The following is a 27,035-nucleotide window of genomic DNA, read 5'->3' on the forward strand; positions in this document are numbered from 1 at the left end:
AGAAAAAAAAGTATCTTTATTTTCATTTCAGTGATGTATGGCCCTGCAGTGAACTCCAATTTAGAAAGGAACTGAATAATGTTTTGCAGCTGGTAGAAAATGCAAACCCATTTGCAGATTTTTTTTAAATATCACAGACATTGTTCCAGTATTACGGCGGGGCGGGGGGGGGAGAAGTGAAGAAATGAAACTTTTCAGAAACAACAAAGAAGATGTTTGTTGACAGTTAAGTCAAAGCTTTACCCAAAATATTACATGCACATACCCAGATATCACAAAAACTACAAATGTCATGAATTTGTTTACTACTGAGAAAGAGTAGCTGAAATGTGTTACAGTGAAAGGCAAAATACAGCAATTTCTGCAAAGAAGCGGTGCAAGTTTCATCATGTGGTGCCCCTTGTATTTGCTTAGGAAAAAAAAAAAAAGGAATATTCACTTCTTTAGCCAAGATTCTGTTTGAGGAATGAAGGTCTAGGGGAGATAGGCACAGAATGAACCAGTTCCTTCTTGCTGTCTCTATTTGCTGCATCTAGCTCCGTGGAAACGGCTCTACTCCAATTCCACAGCAATATCCCCCTGCACCAGCCCACAGGAATGCCTTGGAGGAGGATAACGCTCACAAGTTCTCTATATTTTTGGTGTCATACAGGAGTGGGATTTGGAGGTTGGCTGAAGAACAGAAACAGGAGCCAGAGTGCCCAGGAAATGCAGACAGCCAAGGCAAACTGCAGCACTGCTGCTCCACACACACTTCCCAAGATCAGCAATTTAATGGACAGGTTTATGTCTATCATATTGCTGCCTGGAATCAAAGGACCAAACTTTCCAAACAATATTAAGAGTAGTAAGATAAAAAGTAATTCTTTAATGAAAGCTTTCAGGAGCACAAAAATGGCTCTGCGCACGCGTGGTACAGGATTTCTACAATTTTTACAAAGTTAATTTATTAGGATATCTGGCAGGTACATCCAATCAGAGTTCAGTTGCCCCAGTAACCCACCCTTGTGTCTGCCCCTCTGGAGCTGGTCCAGGGGGGTTGTTTGTCTTATATGTTGTTATGTCTCTCAAATTCTGGTGAAAAACAAAGTGTCCTTGTTAGAAATTCCCTTCCTGAGAATAAGACTCAACAGAATTTCAATAATGTGTTACAGAGGGTTATCTTATTTTTCTAAAATGTGAGAGAAGGCAGGAAAAACACTAGAAACTATACAACTATATATTAAAAATCTACAAAGCTACAAATATATGAGAAAGCTAAAAATCTTTAGGCATCAATATCACACAGTGCAAGGCCCACCACAGCTACATGTAGATTATACCATGGCTATGCTGCTGGTAGACCCAACCATTAAGGTACAACCCTGGAATGTTTTCCATGATGCTGATCCCCAAAAAGGAGGGCCAGCTTGGAGCATCCAGATGAAAAGCAGCTTCTGCAATGGTGTTTATTGTCTTGAACATTTTCAGAAGTGTAATGCAATATTATACAGCTAACTATATGGTTTTATTAAAAAAATCACTCATTGCCTTTGTCCTTTCTGAAGAAGATCTATGTGTTTGCAGACCAGAATATTCTGCTGATGAGGAATATTTTTCTCCTGGAAGGAATCCAAGCATCAAAATGTGGGTTTTCGTAGCTGTGGTGAGTAATCTGTCAGCAGGGAAACCATGACAGCCTAGAGGAGGAAGAGAAGAAAAAAATCCAATCACATTGGAAACAGATACTCCATAAAAATAAATAAGGAGGAAATATTTTCCAGCTCTGAAGCCTTGTGTTGAAACTTATTATCCTGACAAAAAAAGGCACACTTAGATTTATTTGCTAGAATTTCTGATGATGAATCAGGCAAGAGCTGAAAATCAGTTAGGATGCTCTATGTTGTAGCTGATAGATTTTCTCAGTGTGGACAAAATATATTAATGGACAGCTTAGGAGCAATTCACACAAGCATTTAGATCAAACGCTGAGGCCTTCTTGGCATGTTGTGATGTATTCTCAGCTACTTCTAGGAGATGCTGTAGGTACCCAGACATCACATGGGCTGGCTTGTGGATTCCAGCACTTTCCATTAGCATAAGCGAGAGCTACGCTAGAATATGGACTCTGAAATCTATCCCAGTTTAACTATACTTTCTGTAGTGAAACATGGAAAATCCTCACTGAGGTTAAGAGTGTGCCATCCACCCCTCCTGCCCTGCCTGCCCAGCCTTGGGCACAGCTGTGAAATGGGAGTGATTTAGTCAGCTAAATGAAATGTGGGTTGCAGCAGCTCTGCTGTCCCTCCCACGCCTGTGCTCACAACAAACCCCACACTTGCCTTGCCTTGGCAAGGCTTTACCTGGTTCTTTAGCTGGTGCTGTGATTTCACAGCAAGGTCTGATTGCACATTGTTATTTTGGCCAGCACTGGATTTGTGAGGGCTCTCCAGGGGCTGTGGTCTTGCTGCCTGTCCTTCCTTTCCCCTCATCACTGCCCGTTGTGACAGGGTCAGCCCCGGCACACAGAGGTGCCTGAACTACAGCTGTGCAGCCCCTCAGTGCTGCCCAGCCCTGGCTGCACTCAGCCCTGCTTGCATCTAGAGCTGAGCAAATAATCTATTCTTCAGCTTGCTGCAAGTGGTAGAAAATATTATATAAACAAGACCCATACATTCATTATTTTTATAGGTTGATAAAATACAAAAATTACATTTCCTTTCACCACCCCCCTCAAGCCCCCCAAAAAAGTGCATCTGGAACCCAAAGCAAAGGGCTTCTTGTCTTTTTTAAAAAATAATATTTAGAGCAATTAGAAGCATTGCAAAATTAAACTAAAAAATACAAGCATTTTGTTGTATTTTAAGGACAAAACTATGAATTTAACACAAATTTGTTAGTAATTTTGACTGTGTTCAATGTCTGAGTTTTTAGCAAACACAACACTCAACCCTTATTTATTCATTTGGAGCACATCTAGACTTCATCTCAGAACTCTGACAATGCCATCTCTGTTTTTCTTTTCACCTCTGAAAGTTTTCACTGGCTTTTGTCAGCTTGGTGGATCTAAAGCCAAAAATAAATAATAGGCTACTGAGATCTGGCAGTAATTTTCTGAAATTCCAGGAATGCTGAGAGGGGAGTTATGGTTTGTCTTAAATGCCAAGTGTGCCCTCATGGTTCCCATGATCACACAGTGTCACCCACACTATAACTTTTCAGGATCTTTCAAATCTTTGCTCTTCCAGCATTTTCTCAGGGAAAATTCCCATTGGTGTCAGCAGCAGCTTTTCCTGAGAGAAAATAACTGGTTTTAAGTGTTTGGGAAACTGCAGTTCCTAAGACCAGACCCTGGGACTGTAACATGTTTTAATTGAGAAGTTGAGTTAATCATTACAGTAAATCCAGTGATTTAATTACCAAAAAAGTGACAGTTTATATTATATATTTCACTTAGTGATAAAACCTGGGTCAAGCAACAGCAGAATATCACCAAAATAGATCACATTTGTGCTACTAATGTTGTCTATAGTCAAAATTGTGATGTGCTCTGGGGTAAATTTGAAACATATGGTTTAACATTCACTATTTATTGTGGAACCAGGTTGAATTCAAACCTGTTATGTAAAGCAGAATAGAATTAACCCTAACCTCCAAATACTGTTATCTTCTTTTCTTTTTTTCTTACCATAATTGTCCATTTTCTGTTTTCAGCCTCCTGGAAAACCAGTGACTGTGGAGAATAAAATACTTCATCATCAACTTCTTCAGGCTTTCTGGGTAAACAGTGTAAAAAAGTCCAGTTGGAAGCAGCAGATTTTGCAGTCTGTAGATTAAAAAGCATATGAAATAAAGACATATGTGAGAACATTAGTAAAATCCTTAACTAGTAAAAAGGTTAGCAAATTTTATATTAACTCCCACTCTGGTTACTTGCATGATGAACTCAAGAATTCCACAGACTTCAAAAGAATTCCTCATCTGTGAATAAGATGGGAATACGTCCATGCAAGTCTGTAAGAGTTCAATGCTGACTTCACAAAAGTCAAAAAGTCACTCCAATTTATTTAGAAGGGGAGTGAAAACCCCTCTGCTGCACATGTTCTGGAGCTGGATCTCATTGGGAAGCTCTGAAAGAGGCCAAGCCATGTGGAGTGGGTGACATAACTCAAACTTTGTTATCTCTGTGTGTTTTCTAAGCTGGAGGGAGGTTTGCATGTGGCTTTTCCATGGTCCCACTCAACCCCCGCCCCAAACTCATGCTTGGTTGATGTTCATTCTTATAAATACAAAGTGTAAAAACGTAAATAAAACCCAAAATCTCAGTTTTTACCTGCATTGTAATCTGATAACCTTGAAAGGCTTTTAGTCTTTCTTTCTTCTCCTCTTCTTGTCCCATGCTTATCCATGTGTCTGTGACTAAGACATTGGCACCGTCTGCAGCTTCCAAAGGGTCTGTTGTGAGAAGCAACTTGGTACCATACTAATGTGAATAAAATAAGGAAGAACACTAAGACAAGGAACTTCATTTATAATGAAAATAAACCCTATTCAAACTATTCTACTAGGTTGTTTCTTAGGCTCCTACCTCTTTGAAGTTCTGTTCAGTTATTTTAGTTATCCTGAGGTCTGGTTCAAAGCCCTGACAAAAGAGATGATGGGTAAGACATCATGGAAGATGGATAAGATCTTCACTAATTAATAAGAATGGCTAGAAAAATACATATTGAACCATTGGCCATGGAAGAAGAATACCTTTCAGAACTGTAAAACTTGAGGAAACTATGTTTTATTGAAAGTTTATTTTGGAGAAAAGTGGTGAAAATTGTTCTAAAAACAAAAGAAAAATGTATTTTGACAGTTACAGAATTAAATGCATATTCACCATCTATTTTTTTTGTTCTAAACTGATTTTTAAAAATATTTTATATTGTATTACAATGAACATTCTAAAATGCTGCACCACGAATTTACATTAAATGAGATGCGGCACTTCCACCTATTTGAAACAGGATTATTTTTTTTTTTATGAGGAGAGTGCATTGGATGGCTTTGTAAGGCTTTATCAAATGGAACTGTGATCCTCCATGATTTAGATTTATACTCCTGTCATGTATTCCCATTTCTGATGTTGGACTCAGTAGAATCACTCCTGCTTTGCATCCAAATAACTGGATTGGGATTTTGTACCTTGGTTCTGTAAACAGGCACTCAAGATAGACGCAGGCACCCCCAGCTGGGGCCCTTGAGCAATGCCTGAGAGTTTGAGACAAGCCTGGGTGCAGTTTGCCTTCCTTTCTCCACGGGTTTGGTTTTTCTTACCCTGGGAGTGGCAATCCTCAGGTGCATTCCCAGCTGTGCAGCGCTCGTCATGAAGGACTGCAGGACGTTGTTGCCATCCCCAACCCAGGCGATGGTGAGCCCCTTCAGGCCTCCATAGTGCTCCTGCCAAAGCAATCACAAGCTCTGGGGTTACATTCCAGAGGAGCTGGGCAGGCTGATGGACAAGAGGGAATGATCAGAAGGGTCTGTGCAAAGGCAGCTGGCTGCATTCAAGTGCTGCCTGCATGGACCACACCTGGAATTGCTGCTCCTACAGGATGCTCACGGAAGGAAAGCCCCCCGGTGTCCTACAAGAAGGCCCAAGTGCCGCTGCTTCCCCTGGAGAAGGACACATTGGCACATGTGGGAAGGACACATTGGCACATGTGCCACGTGGTGAGGCTCAGGCTGAGAGATTCAGCACCAGACACAAAGTGATTTTAGCATCACTGATGTACAGCTGTTCTTTGGGCCTCATAAACATCAGTGACTGCTGGAAATTCTTAATATAGAGACACTCCTAATGCCTGGAGCAGAACTCCTTCCAGATTTTCCCCAAATTGTGAAAATATCCCTATTGAGGTTTGCTCTGGCTCGGTTGCCTCTGCACGCTGTTCCCTGTGGCCATGGCAGTGGCCAGGTCCTGGGAGTGCATCTTCATCCCCCAGCTGCACGGGACAGCAAAGAGCAGCACTCTGACAGGAGCTGTGCCACTCATGGCCTGCAGCATTTGTTCTCTATTGTTCAGCCAAAGAGTGCAGGGATTTTTTAAAAATGTGGATTACCCAAACTTGAAACAGAATTACAGAGTTAACTGTGGCTGTGCCTGATGGCACTTACAGCCTGGCCATGTGCAGTTACTCTGTTCCTCCACCCCAAGCAGATAAGGCCTAAAGAGGAACAAGAGTAACAGGGGTTACATATTTCCAGAGCACTACAATTTGAGGCTCCTTAATGAGCCTTGTTTTAAATATGCATGTTTATAGGCACTTAAGCTGATACCAAAATTTTTGCAAATACATGACCAAATTCTCCTATAAGCCTGCTCCGTAAAACTGTATCTCATGACTTGAAACAATTTCTGGAGAGCCTTTTATTCTTAGTTCAAATCTGGGCCATGCTACAATAGCATTGTAGTAGCTGGAAGCCAGGCAGTGTTTCAACACTTTGTGTGACATGATTCAGCGCTTGTCAGAGAGGATAAGCATCCACACTGTACTAAGTGGCAACCCTGCAGGCAGATGCAGAAAAGATGCCAAAAGACTGAACAGGAAAAGGCCTGGGATCACCCCCTCCTCTCCTGGCAGCAGCTTCTCCTAAACAAATAGTTTGTGAAGTTGTTCCAGAACAAAGTTATTAGCATTTCTTTCAGTGACCACAATTTTGAGTCAAAAATAATAGTACTTGAAAATTGAATGATATAAAAGTGCTGTAAATACCTAAACTGTTCTAGACTGTTCAGGTTTAAGGCTAAAACTATGGTATTGCAAAAATATTGCTTTTTCAGCCAAAGTTTGTTAACAGCAGGCTCATTGGCAGAGGTTGGATCCAAGGGCATTTACAGGAGAACAAATCAGGACTGTGTGGACATGGAAGTTATTTCAGGGTAACCATTCTGCAGGTCTCCAAGGATCTTTCAAAGTCCCTCCACATCTCCTAGCAATGGTGCTCCTAGGAGAAGACCAAACTGAAGCACTTATTTAAGGTGTTGTTTCCATTTAGGGCTCAGTGATAGCTGAGACCAGTACCCACAGCCAGAAGCAAGTGAGACAGTCCTGAATTCTTTTCATCTCACAGTTTAAAAATAGACATCTCAGCCTTAATACTCAAAGCATTGACTAGAGTCACAAATACACTGCTATGTTAAACAACTTCACCTTATTGCCAGCTGCTACTCTGCATTAAAAGAAGCACAGTGCATACTAAGTGCTTTCCTCTGTTTTTCCAAACTACTAGCTGTTTCAGATAAAATATGGAGTACTGGATGTGTCTGTATAATGATCCCTGATGCACACTGCAAATTGCAAACCACATCTGCAGTGACTACTGTGTAGAGTGGACATAGCTGAACTGATTTTAATGAAGATGTTTTGCTAATGGAAGGAGTCATAGCAAGGCAGAATCAAGCTGTGTGTGTGCTAGTGAAGCCTGTTTTGTATCCTGTTAGGCTTTATGCTGCCACTGGTGCACTGCTGCTGTAATTCAAACCTCTTCATCTAAAGCCAGATCACTGTGACTGTGACTGTACTGCTTATAAGCAAACACACACCCTCAGCTTCCAGCAAAGATGAGGTGACTCTGTTGGTCAGAACCAGAACACAAAAGCTACAGTAAATGAGACACTTCCTTTCCTGCCCACTCCCTCTTTTATTGCTTACACAATCACACAGGTGAAATCCTGCTAAAAGTGTTTTGCCATGACAGTAACACTCTAAATTAAATGAGAGCCTTTACAATACCTGATCTCCAGAACCTCTGAAGATATTTCCCCTTTGTATCCTTCCCCAGTTTTTACAAATTATGTTATATTGATGTAGGCTTTACTCCTGCATAGGTGTTCTGCAGTTTCACTCTACATTTAAAACACGACTCCTAGTAAAGCCACACAAAAAATAACATATTTAGAAAGTCTAGAGCCCTTCTCACCTATGAAGCCTCTTCAGCAAAGTAGTTATTGCTGCTGTAGTGCCATAAAACTTGCCTGTGTTATTCTCATGAAAAATCCCAGCTAAATAAGTAATAAAGTAGTAATTCAAATTTCTCACCCTCCTGTTGCTTTTACAATGTTTCATTCTGTTCTTATCCATGGCTGCAGTGTATTAGTGTAGGCAACTCTGGGAAAAATTAAGTATGCTCAGTGATTTGACCCTGCTGTATGTGTGGAGAAGACTGGGTTAACTAATTACGGACATTTGTATCTGCCTCTGCCTGGACTTGCTTCCAGCGAGACTGAAACTCTGACACCATTATAGATTAATTTTGAAATGTTTGACCACAACTGTCATAACAGCCTTCAATTAAAACAAGCTTTTGAATAATGAATCAATAATCTGTCAAATTTTAAAATGTAATCCCAGGGACTAATCAAAGCTTTAGCCCTTCGGGAGACAGTGCAATCCAGTAAATGAGAAACCGGGCAAACTTGGATCTTCTGGTCCTCAAACTGGGCTTAAGGCAGATGCTGGGTCAGTTATCTTTCCTACTCCCACACTGGTTTTTGTCATGGTTATTGATACAGTATATTTTAGAGGATCAGGACAGATCTTAGTTGGGATTTCTAACTGTTAGAATAATAAGGATGATGATGGTGATGAATTTGAAAATTGTAATAATTTGAGGTCTTGGGATCACACAGCAAGGAGAATTTGAGAATATATTGAAGCCCTTTTCAAGCTGGGCAACATTATTTGTTATGCTGTTTCAAAAGAAATCACCAATGTATTTCTTATGCCAACCGTTGCTTTCTGAAAAAGCAAATTCCCCCCAGACCAGCGACATAAAAAGCTAGTGGCATATGGATCCACTCTAATTACCAGTCTGGCCATCCTGCAGTCAGCTACAAGTGAGCTGATTTGCCCAGTGACATTAATATCAATTGAATCAATGTCAATACCCAGGCTGTCTCTGGAATACAAATTGTGTGATGCTGCCCTCCAGCCACGCTGAGGAGAGCAGAAGCTGAGCCACAGCTCCTGCCCAGGACACCGAGGGGCACTGGGTGGACTCAGCTCGTGGCTGTTACAGAACAAGCAGAGGAGTTAAGGGGCTCAGTGTGTGCTCACAAACTCACATTCTTTAAAGGCCAAATCCCCAAATCCTCAAAAACGGGTTCTTTATGTATTTGCAACCATTTCAAGTTATAACTCAACACAACCTTTAACAAGAAAAGTGGTGTATATATAGGCTAAGAAAAACATTTTTCTTGGCTTAATAGAGGGTATTAACCCTGAGCACAATGTTAAAGGACAGAGCCAGCTTAGATTTCAAACACGTGAGGGGATCCAGGTTGCTCAGGAAGAAGGCACTGGGCAGGAGGATGCTGAACCTGAGGAATCTTACCCCAGTATCCATATCAGGAACACACTGCATGATCTGAAAAGAACATTTCCAGGATGAGAATTTGCCCTGAATACAGAATGAGAATCGGCAGCCCTGAAAAGAAACCAGCTGCATTGTTTGGGGGATGCAATGGACTATACTAAAATAACAATACTAAAATGAACCTGTGAAAAGGGAATAGAAGCTATAAGCAAGAAAACAGTTTTTCAAAACAAACCATGCAATTTTGTAGTTTCAGACCAAAGAGAAAGTTCTTGAGGAGGGTTCAAGAAGGCACACAACAAACTTAATAGGATATAGTAAAATATGCTAAGCATGAAGAGGACCAGCGTGCATATAGAGCTCCACTGGAAAACAGAGAAGAACAAAAAAAGAAAATAAAAAAACTACATTTTGGGTATGTACTGACAGCAGGGAGGAACAGATCCAGGCAGGAAAATATTTATGGGGATAGGGAAGAGACATTTTTTAAAGAGAAATAAGCTGCACAAAACCTGTAGGTACATTTAAATATTAGGCTAGCAATCTGTGCCACTACTGTAATTTGCATATATGTATAAAACAAATAAATTGCTTTTGCATTACACAGAAACAGTCTAAATGTTATATATGATCTTTCAACTCATTTAAAGAATCAGTGGTACCATTCCACATCCCTGTATTAATCTTCTTGTAGGCAGTACTTGGATGACTTCTTGCTTAAAATCCCATGAGAAGCTTGAATGGGGTAAGTAGCAACTAGACCTTGTGGCTCACACCTCTTCAAAAGTTAATCTCACTTCTGTGGCCTGGCAAAGTTCATTATATGATTAAAACCTTGTTTCATTACATGCCACTCCAGTCTTCTCCAACTCACTGTACAGTGCAAAGAGGAAAAAAAGGGAGCAAAGGAACAGAGTGTTCAGGCAGTGCCATCACCCACAGAGAGCTGCTGAGAGCTCTCCCCTGCCTGCCCCTCTCTCCTGGATAAGAAAGCAGGAATGGAAAGTGAGTCAGCAGTGCAACATGCCCTTGGCACAGTGGGGTGGCCACCCAGGTGCCCCATAAAGATCTCCTGACAAATTTTGGGCGAAGGAACATGCTGGAAAGAGTCAGGGAGAGATGGGCAGATGGAGGAAATGGTGCTCTGCTTATTGGGTTGAGTGTGAAAGTGCTGCAAATTTAAAAAAAAAGCTTCCATGTCTGTATAAAAGCTGAGCCATTCCTTGTGATTTCTGTAAGTGCTCACTTTGTGATGGCACCTGTCCGTGTCAAAAATGTCTTTTTTTTTGCACACCAACTGCTGTGGACCCATTTCTTCATCACCAAAGGCATCCTCCCTGATGTTTGGTGCAGCAAGGACACCCACAGCAGCTGTTGGTGCTGCACTTGGAATTCAAACCAGGGAAGAATGCAGCCTGAGGGCTCATATTCACCCAGAGCTTCTGCCACAGCTGTCCTGTATGAGGATGCAAAGGAGGAGGAGCAGAGGTTGATCAACAGGGCACCTCTCATCCTGCTGCTTTCCACAGGCTTCCCCCTAAGATCAGTGGAGAAAGAGGTGCATCTCCAGAAGGTGACTGGGATGCTCACTGGACTCTCTTCATTAACTGGAGGTGGAGTAGAGGGCAACAGCACTGTGAGCCTGGGTGCTGGAGTCAGTGGCCTAGATAAAACCATGTTTAGGGCAGAGATAGCCCTGGTTGTGTGGGCTGTGAGTCACAGATTATTCTGAAGAGTGTAACTCACTAGTGATAAAATGCTAATTAATAAGGTGTTTCCAAGACAGAACACCCCACAAAACACAACCAGAAGATTCTCCTGACTTATATTTGTACACAGTGTTTACAACAAAATGATGATGTTCGCATTACAGCTTACTGTCTCTTATGCAATTTGAACATTGAGGCTGGCTCAGTGTGATCTCATTAATCTCCCTTATCCTGAGATCTGTAAGCATTTTAGTCTCAAGTTCACCAATTTTTGCTGGTCTCTTCACTATGAATGTAAAAAAATTACAAAAAAAATACTTAAAGTAAAAAAGTGATTTTCACCAGATGCATGAGTCTTCCAGTATTTAAGGCCTAAAGCATGAATAATTTAATATTACTCTCACTAGATCTTTCCCACACACTGAATGTCCCATAGCAAAGTTCCCAACAGCTGAGGAACATGGCTGAATGAATCAGGAAATTATTCTGCCCTACCATTTTCAAGCAGTGTGTTTTTTATTCATTCAGAAAGTAAACAAGGTCAGAGGAGTTCATCATAGTTGCCAACCAGCCCTGCAGTATAATAATATTTTTTATAAGCCAGATCCCCAACTAATTTTAAAACCACACAGTCCTTCTGTTCACAGATAAATTTCTGGTATTCTGTGTGTAAAATGTTATCCCATTGTCAGATCCACTGTTACATTAGATGAAAAATAAAAAATACAATCTCCTATAACTGTTCTGTGGTGTGAGCAAAGTTTAAATTGGTTAAAGTGCCTGAACACTAAGCATTTGTACTGGTAACATTAACTGGCTTTTCAAAACAAATTTGTTCAACCAATTTCCTAATACATAAATAGTGATTCCTTTTAAGTTGTCTATAGATTAGGGAGGAATCAAGAGGAATCAAACTACTGAGTGTTTTTAAGCCAATGGAAAAACTTTTGCTGGCTTTGCCTGAGCCAGATTCTCATCTTTGTCTTAATATGTACAGCCCTCTGTAAATTCTTTGAATTGCAGACTAATTCCAATGAAATACTTAATTTTATGCTTAACTTCAGTCCCACTACAGCTGATAGGACTATGTAATTGTTTTAAATTAAACAAGCCCTTGATTATATTGCTGGATGAAGATCTCTTTAAACAACAAGTGCCATGCAATTACTACTTTGAAAAACCGAGGGAAAAATGGTTTTGCAGATGCCTTCCCCAAATACTTACTAAGAATCAGAAAAAAAAAAAAAAAGAATTGTTTATATTTTTACCTGAAGAGTTAGGTAATCAGCTAAAATCTGAAGAGGATGGTATAAATCGGACAATCCATTGATTATTGGGATCGTGGCTTCTTTTGCCATTAGGTGCAGATCATTATGGTTATAAACTCGAGCCAAAATTGCATTTGTCATGCTGGACAGCACCCTAGAGATGGCAGAAAATACTCAAGTCATAATAAATATACCCCTATTGCACTCTTCACCATGCAACACATAAATATTAATGAGAAATGGTAATTAATCAATATTTTTCAGCTATCTGAATAATTTATCATGCCTGCAGAACAGACTCAAATGAAGTCATTTAACAAGCTACTAATAAGTAAGAAGTTTCACTTCCTAACACTACTATAGTAAGTAAATGAAAATTGCTCTAGTTTATATTCTTTTCTCTTTAGCATTTCATTGTAGATGGAACATTGATACATGTTAAGCTCTCTGAACTAAGATAAGAGATTGCATGATACTGTAACAGTTGAAGAATTTGATAACCTCAGAAGAGATAAGGTATATGATTTTTTTCAGTCTTTTAGCAAAGAACAAATGCAGCATTGACTGAATATTATAGTCTCTGTATGGTAGCCTGACTCTGTGAGGGTCAGTAATACAGATCTGTTTTAGATTACCACAATTGTTTACTGATCTTAATAAACACAGAAACAGAACAGGCTGCTTTCTCCTACCTACACACCTGTGTATTGACTCGCATGGTATCAGCATTCAAAAAATGATCAAATTTCAAACTCAGAAGAAGGGAAGGGGTTGCAGAAGCCCCTGTACCACTCTGGCATTAACTTCATTTGCTGAAGTGTGAAAGACAGAGATTAGCATAGTATACTCTGAATTTTTTAGATAAATTAAATATGGATTGGAGCTCTTAATTTCTCTGCATTTCTGTGTTTTAATCAGGCCCTGAAGCCTAACTTTGAAGTAGCACTTTGTGTGTTTTCACGTTATCTGAAATAGGACTTTAAAACAAAACAAGGGAGGACTGAATTAGAAATATGTGGAAAAAAATCCTTGCAGTATCTGCCTTCCTGATTAGCCATAAAAATTCTTGCATCTCCTCTTGTGGAAATAAGGCTGTTAGTACCATCATCAGCAAGGCCTCCTGATGAAGTCAGTAATAAGTATTTTCTATTGACACCAGACATTCCTCACACAAGCAAAGCTCTTATAAAATGTTACAAGATTGCCTGTAGAGCTCTCTCTTCTTCTCTCTGAAGAATAGACTGTCAATAGAAACTACAAATGAAAAGGAGGAACTGAACAAGGTATTTAGTGATTACAAAGTACTGGAACAGTTGCTGTTGGTACCATTATTTCTTCTTAGCTCACCAGTTCCTTTCTCTGGGGGAAACCTGTTTTGTTCTGAACATCAGGGATGCGATGCATGGTTCCTTTTGTTAGCCATCTCACTGGTGGACACCCTAAACAAGACACAGCCAGTCCCCCATCAGTCAAGGGAAAGGGGCAATCACATTGGGGAATTGCTTATTTTCCTTATAGCCTTTTTTTCCTTTAGGATGCCAGGACAGCTGATTTCTATTCGGTACAGCTGATCAAGAAATTAAAGAAGATGGTTTCTTCATGGGGTATGCCATTAGGGAAAATTGAGTCATAATCACCAACTAGTGAGAACTGCTGGATTTTCATCTTTAGTCTGTTAGAAGTAGATATCAGATTTATTAGACACCTACCAGCAGGACATTAGACAGTCCTTCTGCCAGCATTTCTAGATGTCATGTTTTACAGTAGGGAAATCAGCTGTAAACTGGCTTTATTCTTTGTGCAACCAAAATAAAACTAAACTTGGGGGGAATAAAACATGAATAACCCTCACCTGGAGGTCTGTGATTACAGGGGAATGATTAAGTCTCCAGTAATTTAATCAGTTTAAAGGAAACCGTGTAAGGCTGGAATTGCACAGAAAAGAAAAAAGTCCTGAATATATAGGAGTCTTATCAAAGTGAAGTTTTGGAAGCTGAGGGCTGTAAGCACAAGTTCATCAGGTGACTACATTTAATGTTCTTATTTTATCAATGACCAAGTCTTTCTCTCTTTTCATTCATTTTCAAAACCTTGAGACTATGAACTTCAAAATCCCAGAGCCTAGAAATGTGTTATATTGGAATACTGAGTACATTGAAATGCTGCATATCTCTCTTTTCAAAGTAATTTTTATTTCTACAGAGGAAACCTGATTTTTTTTCCTCAACTGTATCCTCTGAGGAATCCAAAATGAAACACAGAATATTCCTTTTTGGTATGGCAGACCTCTGAATTTGAAAATGGGGTATTTGCATATATTTTGTATATGCATATATTATGTATATTTTGTGTACTGCTATGCAAGGTAGTTTTGCTTTTGTTTTGACACTTTATATCCATTCAAAAGCTTTAAAATTCTCACAAAACAACTTCACTTTCACTCACAGTCTCACAGGGACAGACAGTGGATGTGTTCTCAGCAAAATAAACCCGTTCCCCATAAATGCAGAGATTAATGCCCTAATAATTCCAGTGGACTGGTTAAATCACTCTTTGAGCACTTCAGGGCTGCCACTGAACCTGATGGCCACTGAGCTTTAGTGGTGCCCAGTGGAACTGCTCTACAGTGGGAAATACAGACACAGTACTTATATTTCATTTCAGGTAATAGATCAGACATGTTAAACAGCACTGAAAGGCTCAGAGCTCCTTAATGGGTGGTAACTTTTTGCCACAGTGTCAGCATAAATGTAAATGTCTTGTGAAGCATGGAGGAACTGATTTATGAGCAGGTAATAAGTCACTAAAAGTATGTTCACAGCAGCAATGCTTTCAACCCTTACCTGCAGCAGTTCTAATAAAAACTGTGACTTTTATAGATCTGTGCCCCTTTTGCTTTAAGTCTCAATCTCCAGTACTTCAAAGGCCTTCAGAGCCCCAGACACATTCCTGTAAATATTTGAAATACCCTCTGGGTCTAATACAGGCATTCTTTTTCTGTTCTCACACTAACTGAATGAGGTTGGGATGTCATCTTTCATTCACAAGAAGCACCAAGGAATTAACACTCCAGTTGTTCTTTTGGGTAAACTACTCAGCCTTGATTATGCAGTCAGTAGTATTTCTGCTAATGACAGCAGGAGTGGAGCAGAGCACTGGGACTCTTTACTGGGACAGGGTTTGGGAAAACCCTGTCCACTGTGGCAGGTGAGAGCTGTGACTCAGCAGAGGAGCAAAATCCCCAGGTAAGAGTCATAAACAGGGAATTGTCCTGGAAGAGCAAGCAGTGACAGACAAAAGGGGGCTGAAGGTTTGCTTGGAAAGTGGATATTGTAGGAACTTTATCCACAGAATGGGGATGCCTTCAGAACAGCTGGAAGATGTACTTGCTTCTATTTATTGCCTTGTTTCTTGTAGTTTATTGTCTGCCTTTTTCCTTTTTTGCTTGTGCAAACAGAGGCCATTCAGGACACTGTAAACAAAAGATTTAATGTCCCTTTACTGTCACATTTGGCAAGAAGGAAAAATGACAACTAGCCTATATTAAGCATATCTGGTTTTGTGTCAGATTTGCTGTAGGTTTGACATCTGACTGGCAGAGAGGCTCCAGGTGATAGTCCTGCATGGCTGGTGGAAGAATGCTGGTAAAGGTTATTACAGGGAAGCACTTTGGAAGGTCCTTCCCCTTCCTGAAGGTTTGGCTGCTGGGGTTTACAGCCAGCTTTGCAGTAGTGCAGATGAGAGCTGCAAGGTGATCAGAGGGAGGGAGCACCTCACCTACAAGGAATGGCTGAGAGAACTGGCATTCAGCCTGGAAAAGAGAAGGCTCCAGACTGACCTAATTGCAGCCTTCCAATACCTGAACAGAGCCCATACAAAAGGTGGAGAGGGATGATTTACAAGAGCCTGGACTGAGGAATGGCTTCAAACTGACAGAGAGTAGGTTTAGATGATATTAGGAAAAAATTCTTGACTGTGAGGATAGTGAGGCCCTGGCACAGGTTTCCCAGAGAAGCTGTGGATGCCCCATCCCTGGCTGTGTTCAGGGCCAGGCTGGATGAGACTCTGAACAACCTGGTCTAGTGAAAAGTGTCCTTGTCCATGACAGGGGAGTTGGAACAAGATGATATGTAAAGTCTCTTCCAACCCAAAATATTCTATGATTCTGTTGTTGCAACTCACTTTGATTCTGGCAGATTTATGTATCTAGCAGAGAGTGAGAGTTAAGTACTTCCAGGCCTCAAGGGACTGAGATTTTTACTTTCTACTATCAACACCATATGTCTTCCATTTCAGTAGTAAAAAAAAAAACAAGGAAGGAAAATGTAAAATGTTCAAATGTTTGGTCTTTTTTCTTTAATTTTTGTTGGATTTCATCACAGAGAACAGCAACACAGTTCTCAGTCTCTCCGACTTTCTGAGAACTGTGATATTAAGCAAAGGCAATGGAACTCATCTGCCTGCTTGCACATTTTGAATTGAGCCTTATGACCTTGACACTGCATATCTTTCACCAGAGCAAAAAGGACCAGTCAGACACTGCTAAACTTCCAACAGCTGGGCCTGACTGAATCGACCCCAGGCTGCAAAAGGGCTGCCTAGAAAGCAGGATAATGCTAAGGCTGGATGAAACTTTAATGGCTGGAGTGCTATGGAAAACAGCAGGAGCACCTGCAAAACATGACCTCATGTTCTGCCAGCTTTCTTTGACATCAGAGGCAGTCCACTGTAGAAAAACTCTGAGCTCAGGTCGTCCCTGCCACTGCAATGGAGACAGGCTGCTACCCACCCCTGCCTGCACGTGATTCTGGGCATGACTGACATCTTCCTGGGATGCCAGTGAGAGAAGGGAGCCACAGCCCAGCCTCCACAGCAGTCCTGGCAGTGGGTACAGCTGGGAAGGAGGGTGCAGGAAATCTGAAACTGGCTACAAAGTGTTGGTCCAGTTTCATGCTGCTGAAATGGGGGGATCAGAAAGGCCCTCAGTGCCACCCTGTCACTGCAGGGACGTTACTACAGCAGGCTAAGGCCCACCAGCAGCTGACCTAACAAACATAAATTGTGTCTTTGCTTTTTGATTTTGCTCCAAGGGCAGCAGAACCATAAGGTTTGAGTCTTGTTAGAATATATGTGCTGTCATCAGTGGAATTACATGACTACTGAGGTTCATAAAATTATTCCATTTGTAAATGTAACTCTAATTAACACTCTATATGCCAAAATAATTCTCAGTATGGGAAGTGTAGGATAGCTTGAGAGGATGGAATAAAGGTTTACCGAGCTACAGATTCTGTGAGCTGATCTGTAAATATTTAAGAAATTTTGACTACCTTCTGACATTTTCCAGAAAGAAAATATCAGCTTCCAAAATTCTGGAAGACAGGTGTCAGCCCAATCAATAACCAAATGCAGTGATCAATCAAGTGACATTTTGCCAACCTTGCTGTATCTGTGAGACTCTCATTAGTGCCCAGATGTATATCTTGTGTTGTAAGGAAGGAAGGATGTCCTCCAAGGAGAGCAAATCCTACAGTGAGGAAAAATTAAAAAAAAAAAATAGAAGAGAAATTAAACACCAGCACGTCATATTTACAGCCAAGATTCAAAAATCTTCTTAATATAAAATACATTTACAAAAATAAAAGTAGAACTCATCAGGATATCAAAATGTTAAAATGGTTAGCATTTGACACACAAAATTTCAAATAAATATGCTTTGGAATAAACCCACTCAAATGTATGTGTTACTGAAATCCTTAGCCATGAGTTCCTATCTGTGATCACAGGAACAGTGATTCAAGCTCCAGAGCTACACATTGCCACAAACATCACTATTGCTCCCTGTTAAGAGTCAGATAATCCATCCATCATGCTGCATTTCTGCTTCGTGGAACTTTGCATCCTAGAAGGACCATCCGACTCATGGTGCACTTTCACATTCTTGTAAGGATCAACATTGTCTTTCATGTAAAGTCACTCAGACAGAAAACCCTCCTCACACACTGTAACAAACCTGAATTTGGTCTCAAATTACAAAGTGCCTTAAAAATGATAATGTGAGAGAGAGAAGAGGAAAGGTCTCAGGCCCTGCCAGCATCCCTCTACCCTACAATAATTAGGAATTTGCACAAAGGTCCAAAGAACTGGATGAATTAGTTATGAAGAGTAAAATTCATTCCTGAGCAGGAAACCATGGAAAGACCTGAGCATCATTTAAGAATAGAAAACACTTTGGGGAACTTCAAAGGTATCTGAACAGTGTTTTGGATGAAGACAAATTGCATGTTAAGGGCAACTCTCAGATTCTCTGCTGCTTTATTTTAACCACCAGTAGAAAATTATCACAAGCAACCATCCAACACAGACAGGGAAGAAAACATCTTCTTTTCACCGACATCTGAGTCTCTCTGCCTTTGCCTGGTTTAAGTCTGAGGCTTCTTTCTACTGAATCTGAGTGTAAAGTCCCTCATGGCCACACTGGGAGGATGGGGCCTGATGGGGCTGTTTTGTGAAATGTCACTCCCTTCCAGTACAGAGATTTTCTGCAGGCAGATCCTGCCCTGTCACTAGCATTTCTGATGGAGGAAATTTCCAGAGAATCTTAGTATGGACAAGCCAGCCTTGTTGTCGAGACAACACTGTGGGGGTATGAGTCTTTTATTGTGACAAAAATCTAGAAAGAAGCCCATTTTTATATTTATATTGACAGGAAGAGAAAGGCTGCATACAGCACAGAAGAGTAGAGATCCCCACTTTGTTTACCAAACTGTGATGTCGTGGAGATGCTGATGAATTTCGTGCTGTTAGAAAAAAAAAAAAAAAAAATTAAAAGAGAGAGAAAAAAATGGTGGAAAAGAAAGAAAAAACTAGAAGGTCAAAAGCTGCTCAAGCTGGCTGTATCCATTAGATGGCACTGCTGACGGATTCAGCACTGCAGCTTCAGCGCGGTGGTTGTACAGGTCTGCCATGGATTAAAAACTTCGTCCCGCAGCAACTCTTTAAAAGAGGATTAATCCAGGACTGAGCACTGAAAACTGTTATGAACAGTTTCCAGGTGTTCCCCAGAGACACGGGCAGGGCTTTCCTAGTTCCCATAGCAACACTAAAAGAAAACTACTAACTCTAGCTAAGTACCGATATTGAAATGCTAATTAGCTAATTGCTCTGTTTGTTTTCTCTAAACTACCTGGCCTCCCACCCCTCCACGCTGCCATTCTGGGACTAACATGCAAATAAAAACCCCTTAGGATCATGGGAGTATTTTTAGGAGATAAAAATGAATATAAATCAAAAACTGAACACAATAGAGGAGTCTAGAAAAATGCCCTAGCTGAGGAAGAGGGAAACACATCCCCTGACTGGCTTTTAACCGTCGCCATCACCTAAGAGAGAACAGACTATATTAGGCTCTGAGAAGCAGGGAGATAGAGACAGAGAGCCCTGGTGCTGCCACCACGGAAGGAGCGGGGACAGCTGTTGTTCTGGACTTCAATAACAGACTCTGCACACCACGCCTCCTCATCCTCGGGCCACCGGTGTGCCAAAAGGAAAGGAGCGAGGACAGCTGCTGCTCTGGACTCCAGTGACCGACTCTGCATGCCGCCTTCCTTTCGGCTGCCTGGGAAAGCTACGACTGCGGGGGCGAGCTCTGCGTCGAGCCCCCTGCCCAGCTGATCTTTTTAATAAAGAGTTGAACATTAATAAAGGCATTAGCCCTGTTCATTTCAAAAGCTTTCACAGATAAAACCAACAGCTACAGGCAGCAGGTCTGGGCCCCACAACTGGGCTCCTTACACCTTATTAACTTCCATCTCCTGCTGGCAGCAGGGTTGAGGTGAGGTTTTCTGCTTTGCATCACTTCAGCCAGCCTCTGGAGTTTAAAATACAATAGATAAAAACAATACTGGAAAATCATTGTCTTTGGACTGCCTCAATTTCCTTAAATGTCAGATTAAAAGTAATGATGCTCCAGGTCCCACCTGAAGGGCAAATTTCTGCTCCCCTAGCCAGTGTACACTCATTTTATTGAATGGGCCCTTTTAAATTGCTTGTTGTTTTCATTAAGAATTGCTCCAAATCTTAACAATGTTGCAAGTCAGACAGAGCAAACTTTTAAGGATGAAGCACCATTTATTCTACTATTACTTTTTTCACCTCCCCTCTGCAGCTCAGACACAAACACCATATTTAAAGGACAAACTACACATCACAGCCTGTTTATTCAATGCAAATTTTTAAGTCAAGACCTCAAGGATAAACTGTCATTGGCAGTAACTTTTCCTTCCCAAATTCTTGTAGATTTTTTTGGAGTCATATATAATTATTTCAGTTATTTATTCCTGCAAGTTCCACACAATACAGCAGGTCTGCTTTTAGGATTCTAAATGCATACACTTTGGTAGATGATTCACAGTCTAGGCAGGCTCCAATGGACATGTTCTGTTTTCTAGAAATGATGCCCAGGTAAAAAAAATGGGAATCTGAACATTTATTCCAAATTGTCAGATGTCAGGCAGCCCAGTCAGAGCTGCCACCTGGAGTCTGTGTACATAGCAGAGCCCTGATGTGTTGGGCTTTCTGCTCATGAACTGTCCATCTGTGCAGGGCCTGGGAACATATTTCCATACAAAACTTTCCATCTGGAAATCCAGGAGCTCTGTGCTCTAGCTTTGTATATAGTTGCAGAGACAGAATCTTTTTTCAGATTCTTTCATCCAATCTACCAGTAGAAAGTGAAAAAAAAAAAAAAAAAGATGACTTTCAAAGGTATGCAGGCACCAATTCAGCAAATAAACATTGGAGTGCTGTGTTAAACTAGGAGATCTAATCCTTTGTTGTCACAACCTGGTCATATCCGAGGCCACATGCTAAATATTTATATGAATTGTGATATCTTCAATAAACTACTAAATGTTCATACTGCAAATCCAGAATAGATTATTACCTCATGTCCACAATTCTCACTACTGTTAGTTTTCAAAATACACAGTTTCATGCCTCATGCTGTGGCACATTATTGACCCCATTTATGCAGACTCTTCCAGACAGGACACGAGTGAAATCTTCATCCCAGGCTGCATGGGGCAAGGAGGCCAAAATGAATCCTGTAGTTCACAGGTTGGCTACACAGTTCTGGGGCTGTCACCAGGAGACACACACAGTCATCTTCTCAGACTCAAAGGAAGGATTTTTTCAGAATTTCATGACATATGGATTTGCATTTATTAATTTCCTTATGGCCTGCCCAGACTTACAAAATAGGAAGTATTTTTCCATTTAGACTGATAACAAAGAAAGAACTCTCCTAGGCAGCAATTAGAGAACATTTTTAAAGCAGAAGCTAAAAACTGATAAGCAGTTTTAAAAAGTTATTTTTAAGCTACCCTTTTAAGTGGAGAGTAAACTAAGAGTGCATTTGGGCCCTTTGTAATGAGGCCAAGCTAAATAACACTTAGCCACCCCAACAGAAAACAGACCCTGTACCATGTAATACCATCCCCACTATAGTTCATATGCTATGATGCAATTATTTCTGTGACTCTGTAGCAGTCTTCAGGCATGGCCATCATGCTCCTCTCACCCCATTGTGTAGGAGGAGTGAGTTGGGAGTAATTCCACTAAAGCCAGTGGCACTGAACACCTGTAAGGCTGTTAAGATCTTTTATATTCCAGTGCACAACAAGAGAAGGTAGGCTGAGTGTTCCTACCTGCACTGCTTCCTCTCTATTTCTACCCTGTGAAATATTGTCTGCATTCAGTGTCTGTGAGATGGTTGGATTTATTTATGACTTATTCACTAAAACATAACTGCAGCTGTGTATTTTAAGAGCAACAGTGACAATCAGATTATTTTACACCAAAGCTATAACAAAAAGAGGGCATTCACCTTTGTGCCATGCCTGAGGATGTTTATTTTACAAGTAATATATGACCATGTGAATAGTTCTGTTTTCAAAAAGTACACAAAATTTTATGCAGAATGGGTATGGGATTCTGACTGTGAAGAGATGACATTTTCCAGTGTAATAGCAGATATGTCACATTTTCCAATAAAATAGCCAGTGATAGAAATAAATCTCCTGGGCTTACAGAACTGGATTTATTCTGCCACTACTCTATGGAAGTTACTTATAGTTCTGCATTAAACTTACAACATCAGTACTTATCTTAGAAATGGTAAAACTATATGGGTTTCAGAAATACACATTAGGACAAGATTAAAGAGGCAATTAATTATACCCTAAGTTGCAATGTCGTTAGAATAAAACAGTTCAGAGAAACAGGACGTTGGAAAACCTTAAATATCAACTGATCCATTACAATGCATCATAAATTAATGTTTTCATAATCTTCAATTGATCTGGACAACTGGGAGAAATGCAAAAAGGTCATCCCTATGTTAAAGGGCAAGGAGAGCCCAGAGAATACAGGCCAAGCAACCTCACCTCAATGCATGGGAAAGTGATGAAGCAGCTAACCCTGGAAACCATTTCTAGGCAGATTAAGGGCAAGAAAATTAAGGGCAGGAGTAGTCAGCATGGCTTGACCAAGAGGAAGTCATGCTTGAGCAGCTTAATCAACCTCCATGATTCTATGACTGGCCTGGTAGATGAGGGGAGGGCAGTGGGTTTTGTCTGCCTGGACCTCATTGTGTCCATTGACAGTGTCTCCCATGAGATCCTCCTAGCCAAGCTGAGGATGCCTGGCTGGATGAGCAGAGCATGGGATGGGCTCAGAACTGTCCAGATGGCCAGGCCTGAGAGTGGTGACCACCAGCACAAAGCCCAGCTGGAAGCTAGTGACCAGCAGTACCCTCAGGGTCCATTTGTGTCCAGTCCTGTTTAACACCTGTGTGTTAAACAGGGTCTCGATGACTGAGTGTGGTTTCAGCAATTCTGCTGTTGACACAAAACTGGGAGGAGTGGCTGGCACATCACAGGGTCATGTTGCTATCCAGAGGGATCTTGACAGCCTGGAAAAAATGGTCTGACAGGAGCCCCATGAAGTTCAGCAAGGAGAGATGCAAAGTCCTGCACCTGAGGAAGAACAGCCCCTGCACCAGGACATGATGGGGGCCTCCCAGCTGGGGAGCAGCTTGGCAGAAAAGGACTGTGGGGGGGTCCTGGTGGACAGCAAATTGAACATGATCCAGCAGTGTGTGTACCTTTCCAGCAAGGGTGGTGAGTGGTGTCCTGGACTGCACCAGACAAATAATGCAAGAAGGTGGAGGAGGTGATCTTTCCTCTTTATACAGCACTGGTGATTTCAAGAGTCTGGATTTGGGGTCCTCAGTATGAGAAACATGGACATATAGGATACAGTTTACAGTTGTTATGGCCATTCTAACAAAGGGTCACAAAGATGTCTGGGGGACTGAAGCATATTTTATATGAGAAGAAAAGCTGAGAAAACCGTGACAGCACAGCCTAGAGAACAGAAGGCTCAGAGGGAATATTGCTAATGTATATAAACACCTGAAGGAAGGAGGCAAAGAAGACAGAGACAGGTGTTTTTCAGTAGTGCAATGGACACAAACTGGGAAGATCCCTCTGAATAGCAAATTCTATTTACTGAAAAGCTGGCTGAGCAATGGCATAAGTTTCCACAGAAGATTGTGGAATCTTCATCCTTGGAGATATTCAGTAGGCTTCTGGACATGGTCCTGGACAACTGGCTCTAGAAGACCTTGCTTGAGCAGGGGATTGGACTAGGTGACCTTCACAGATTACTTCCAACTTCAACCATTCTGTTTATTTATTTTTCAATAATGTTCTTTACAGGCCAGGGACAGTAGGAGTTCTGAAAACACTTCCATGGTGTTACTATGTCCCAACAAACTCATAGTCACTGCACAGAGAAGATTTTGTAATCAGTGCTTTCCAAGTCTCTACTCTGTAATGAAATGCACTGAATTAGCTGTTCCTGAGAGATGCAAGGTTTGTTTATATTAATCTCATCCCCAGGACCCTGCCCTACAAGTGACCTCTCTCAAGTTATTGAAGGGGCAACTCTTGGGAAGTGCTATTTGAGATGACTCAGGAACTTTATAAATAAACACTTCTGTCCACTGCAATTGTCCACTTTCACTAGACATTAGAAAATTGGTATTAAATTATCTTGTTTAGCTAAAAGGAACACATGTGGCTCCACATTTGTTTCGAGTTGGAAATTCCAAGGAGGGAATAATTTATGTTAAAAAAGCAGCTGAAATGTATAGAGTTTTTGTGGACAGAAAAAACTCGAGTCTACCTTTGAAGCAAAGCCTTAGGTCTAACAGACTTAAGACCAATTAACTGAAGGTGTGAAGTTAATGCACAGAAGCTGAACTGCATTAAACTCTCTTGTGGAAGCTCTCACTCAGAAATACGTTTGTTTTATTTCACTGGAGCTTAATTCTCCCTTGGATGAATTTATGTGCATTAACTCCCATCCTTAAGTTAATTCATTTGAACTTTCCTGAGCTTCCCCCTTCCATAAGCCTTCAAAAGCTGAGGACTAAGCAGTGTTTCCCTCAGAATACAGAAGAATGAAGGATAAACAGATCCAGAGAATTCATTATCTGGCCACATACCAGGATGGCAGGAAACAAGAAACTGGACTAAAAACTCAGGAATTAAAAGGTGGGTGGTCTTCACAGAGAGGGAATGCACATTAGTAAGTCCTCATTATCAGGAGAAAACAGAAAGCAACAACAAGTCTGCTTAAAGAGCGGGATCAGCAGGCAAATGGCTGTGCCAGACAATACAAAGGCAAATTCAGAAATGCTTGGAGTTAATGTATCTGCTTCTTCCTTCCACTATTTTTACCTTCTCTCTTACATTTCTTGAAAAGAAATTTGAATACTCAACAGGTTTATTTTTCCTTTACTAGGGAGAAGTGAGGGATGCTGGGTCAACTTAAATCAGAGAAGAGCAAGTTCTTCCTATATGCATCAGAGTTCATTTCTGCTATGAATGATTGATGGATGAGTGATTTATTTCAGCACTGCCATTGAATTCAGAACAGCTACCATAGAAATAAAGATGCCATAGGTACATGTTTCAGTGTTTGCAGGACTGTAACCTAAAAGAAAAATGTTTCGGTGCCTGATGTTATTAGGCTAATATCCTTGAGTCTCCATCAAGTTATCTTCCCCTGTAGGTAATCATGTTAATTTTTCCCCGAATTTATATCAAGGCATTACTGTGATTCCCAGCCTAAGCACATACTTTGAAATGTAACAATGGCAATCCATATTACATTAGAAATATATTTATTAGAGCTTGAACAAAATTAAATTTGTGATGCTTACTGAAGTACATGTTAGGAAATGTACATCTTGCCAGTACAGCTGGGAGCTTACACCAGAAATGCTTACTTCTGCCTGCTACTTTATTTCTGATCTACTGTGTTTTGGAAGATTTTGATAAAATTTCAGTGACCAAAGCCATATGCTTGTGAAATTAATATGCAAGGTGAAACACAGACACCATTCTTTTCTTATTTTTGCTTTCAAAGTTTAGGTTTCTCCTGAGTACAAATGCTAAATGCAAAATTATGCAGTGTTTTTCAGTACATAATCAATGTGTACAGTTTCATATGAAGTCTTACTGTGCCATTGCTCAGACCTACCTGTTTCTGTAGATAATCTTGTTCTTGTGCTTCTCTTCTCAAAAATCATGGCCAAAGATTTGCCTTGCATCAAAGGCAAATTCTGAAACATGAAAAATGAAGTTATTTCAATTTTATAATTGTTATACTCTTTAAAGTATGAAATACTTCTTGCACATTTTAATTCACTATTAAAATTTGCAAAAGTGGGGTTTTTTTACCTGTGGTTTTGTTATCCTGCCCTTCAATAAATTTATTAGCAATGGAAAGGTTAAAGGGAAAGAAATAATTCCAGGCCCAAAAGCAACTGCATTTTGGCACTCAATTTGAGCCAGCATTAGGAGAACTCAGATACTAATTTAATCCCATGCAGGGAAGTGTCTTCTGTTTCCTGCATTTAGTGCTGCATGTACACCGTGTGTGGATGGATGGGGTTAGCTGACAACCGGGAGCTAGCTGCACAAACCTGTTTAACCTTTCCACTCACAAAGTCCTCTGAAGTGCTTAAGGAATATCTCTGGACACTTTACAGGAAGGTTCTTTGATTTGTAGCACACGGTTTACAGTATTTAAGAGCTCAGGAGATTTTGTTTAGGACAAGACAGCTGAAAGGCTTTTTCACAATACCCTTCAGAACAGTATTTGTTTCAACATCTGAGGGACTTAAATGACAGTTAAATCATTTTACCTCTCCTTCATGCTTTATCCTTTGTTTCAAATCTGATGCCATCCACAGCAAATACTTCAGTTCATCAGCTGTGTAGTTCTGTAGAGTAAGGAGGTCCCGACCTTTCAGATCAACATTCATTTGAGCTGGTGTCCCATACCTGTGTCAAAAGAGCAAAAAATATGGATTTTTTGCCATTCAATACTAAATTATATATGTGCTAAAGCCAGTGAGCAAGCACCTGAAATTTCTCCCACTCCCCTCACATGAGCCAGCTGGATCATCCTGTTAATTAGTTTAAATTACTCGCTCTGTCAGACAGGCACCGCATGTCACTAGGCACTATATCGATGGCCACTGTGACAATGTTTCAAATTATGTTATAAAATGTACATTAGATGTAATTTCTTCTGTCTTCTGAGATGCATTTGGCAACTGCATGCTGCCTGTCAAATAAAG

The 27,035-nt window shown here is 40.7% G+C and overlaps 1 protein-coding gene across 1 annotated transcript; it reads right to left on the minus strand.

Moving 5' to 3' along the window:
• Window positions 1-1,605: 1,605 nt before the first annotated feature.
• On the minus strand, window positions 1,606-26,722 carry OTC (ornithine transcarbamylase). Its single transcript, XM_054001852.1, has 10 exons — window positions 26,598-26,722; window positions 25,931-26,012; window positions 17,759-17,846; window positions 12,320-12,473; window positions 9,361-9,393; window positions 5,302-5,424; window positions 4,568-4,621; window positions 4,313-4,462; window positions 3,668-3,805; window positions 1,606-1,679 (listed from the first exon to the last, which is right to left on the minus strand). Exons 1-10 carry the CDS (start codon window positions 26,715-26,717, stop codon window positions 1,620-1,622), a joined length of 1,002 nt encoding a protein of 333 aa, XP_053857827.1. The 5' UTR covers window positions 26,718-26,722; the 3' UTR covers window positions 1,606-1,619.
• Window positions 26,723-27,035: the final 313 nt, after the last annotated feature.

The sequence above is a fragment of the Vidua macroura genome, chromosome 2 (assembly GCF_024509145.1).
Source record: "Vidua macroura isolate BioBank_ID:100142 chromosome 2, ASM2450914v1, whole genome shotgun sequence".
In the NCBI taxonomy this organism is placed as follows: Eukaryota; Metazoa; Chordata; class Aves; order Passeriformes; family Viduidae; genus Vidua; species Vidua macroura.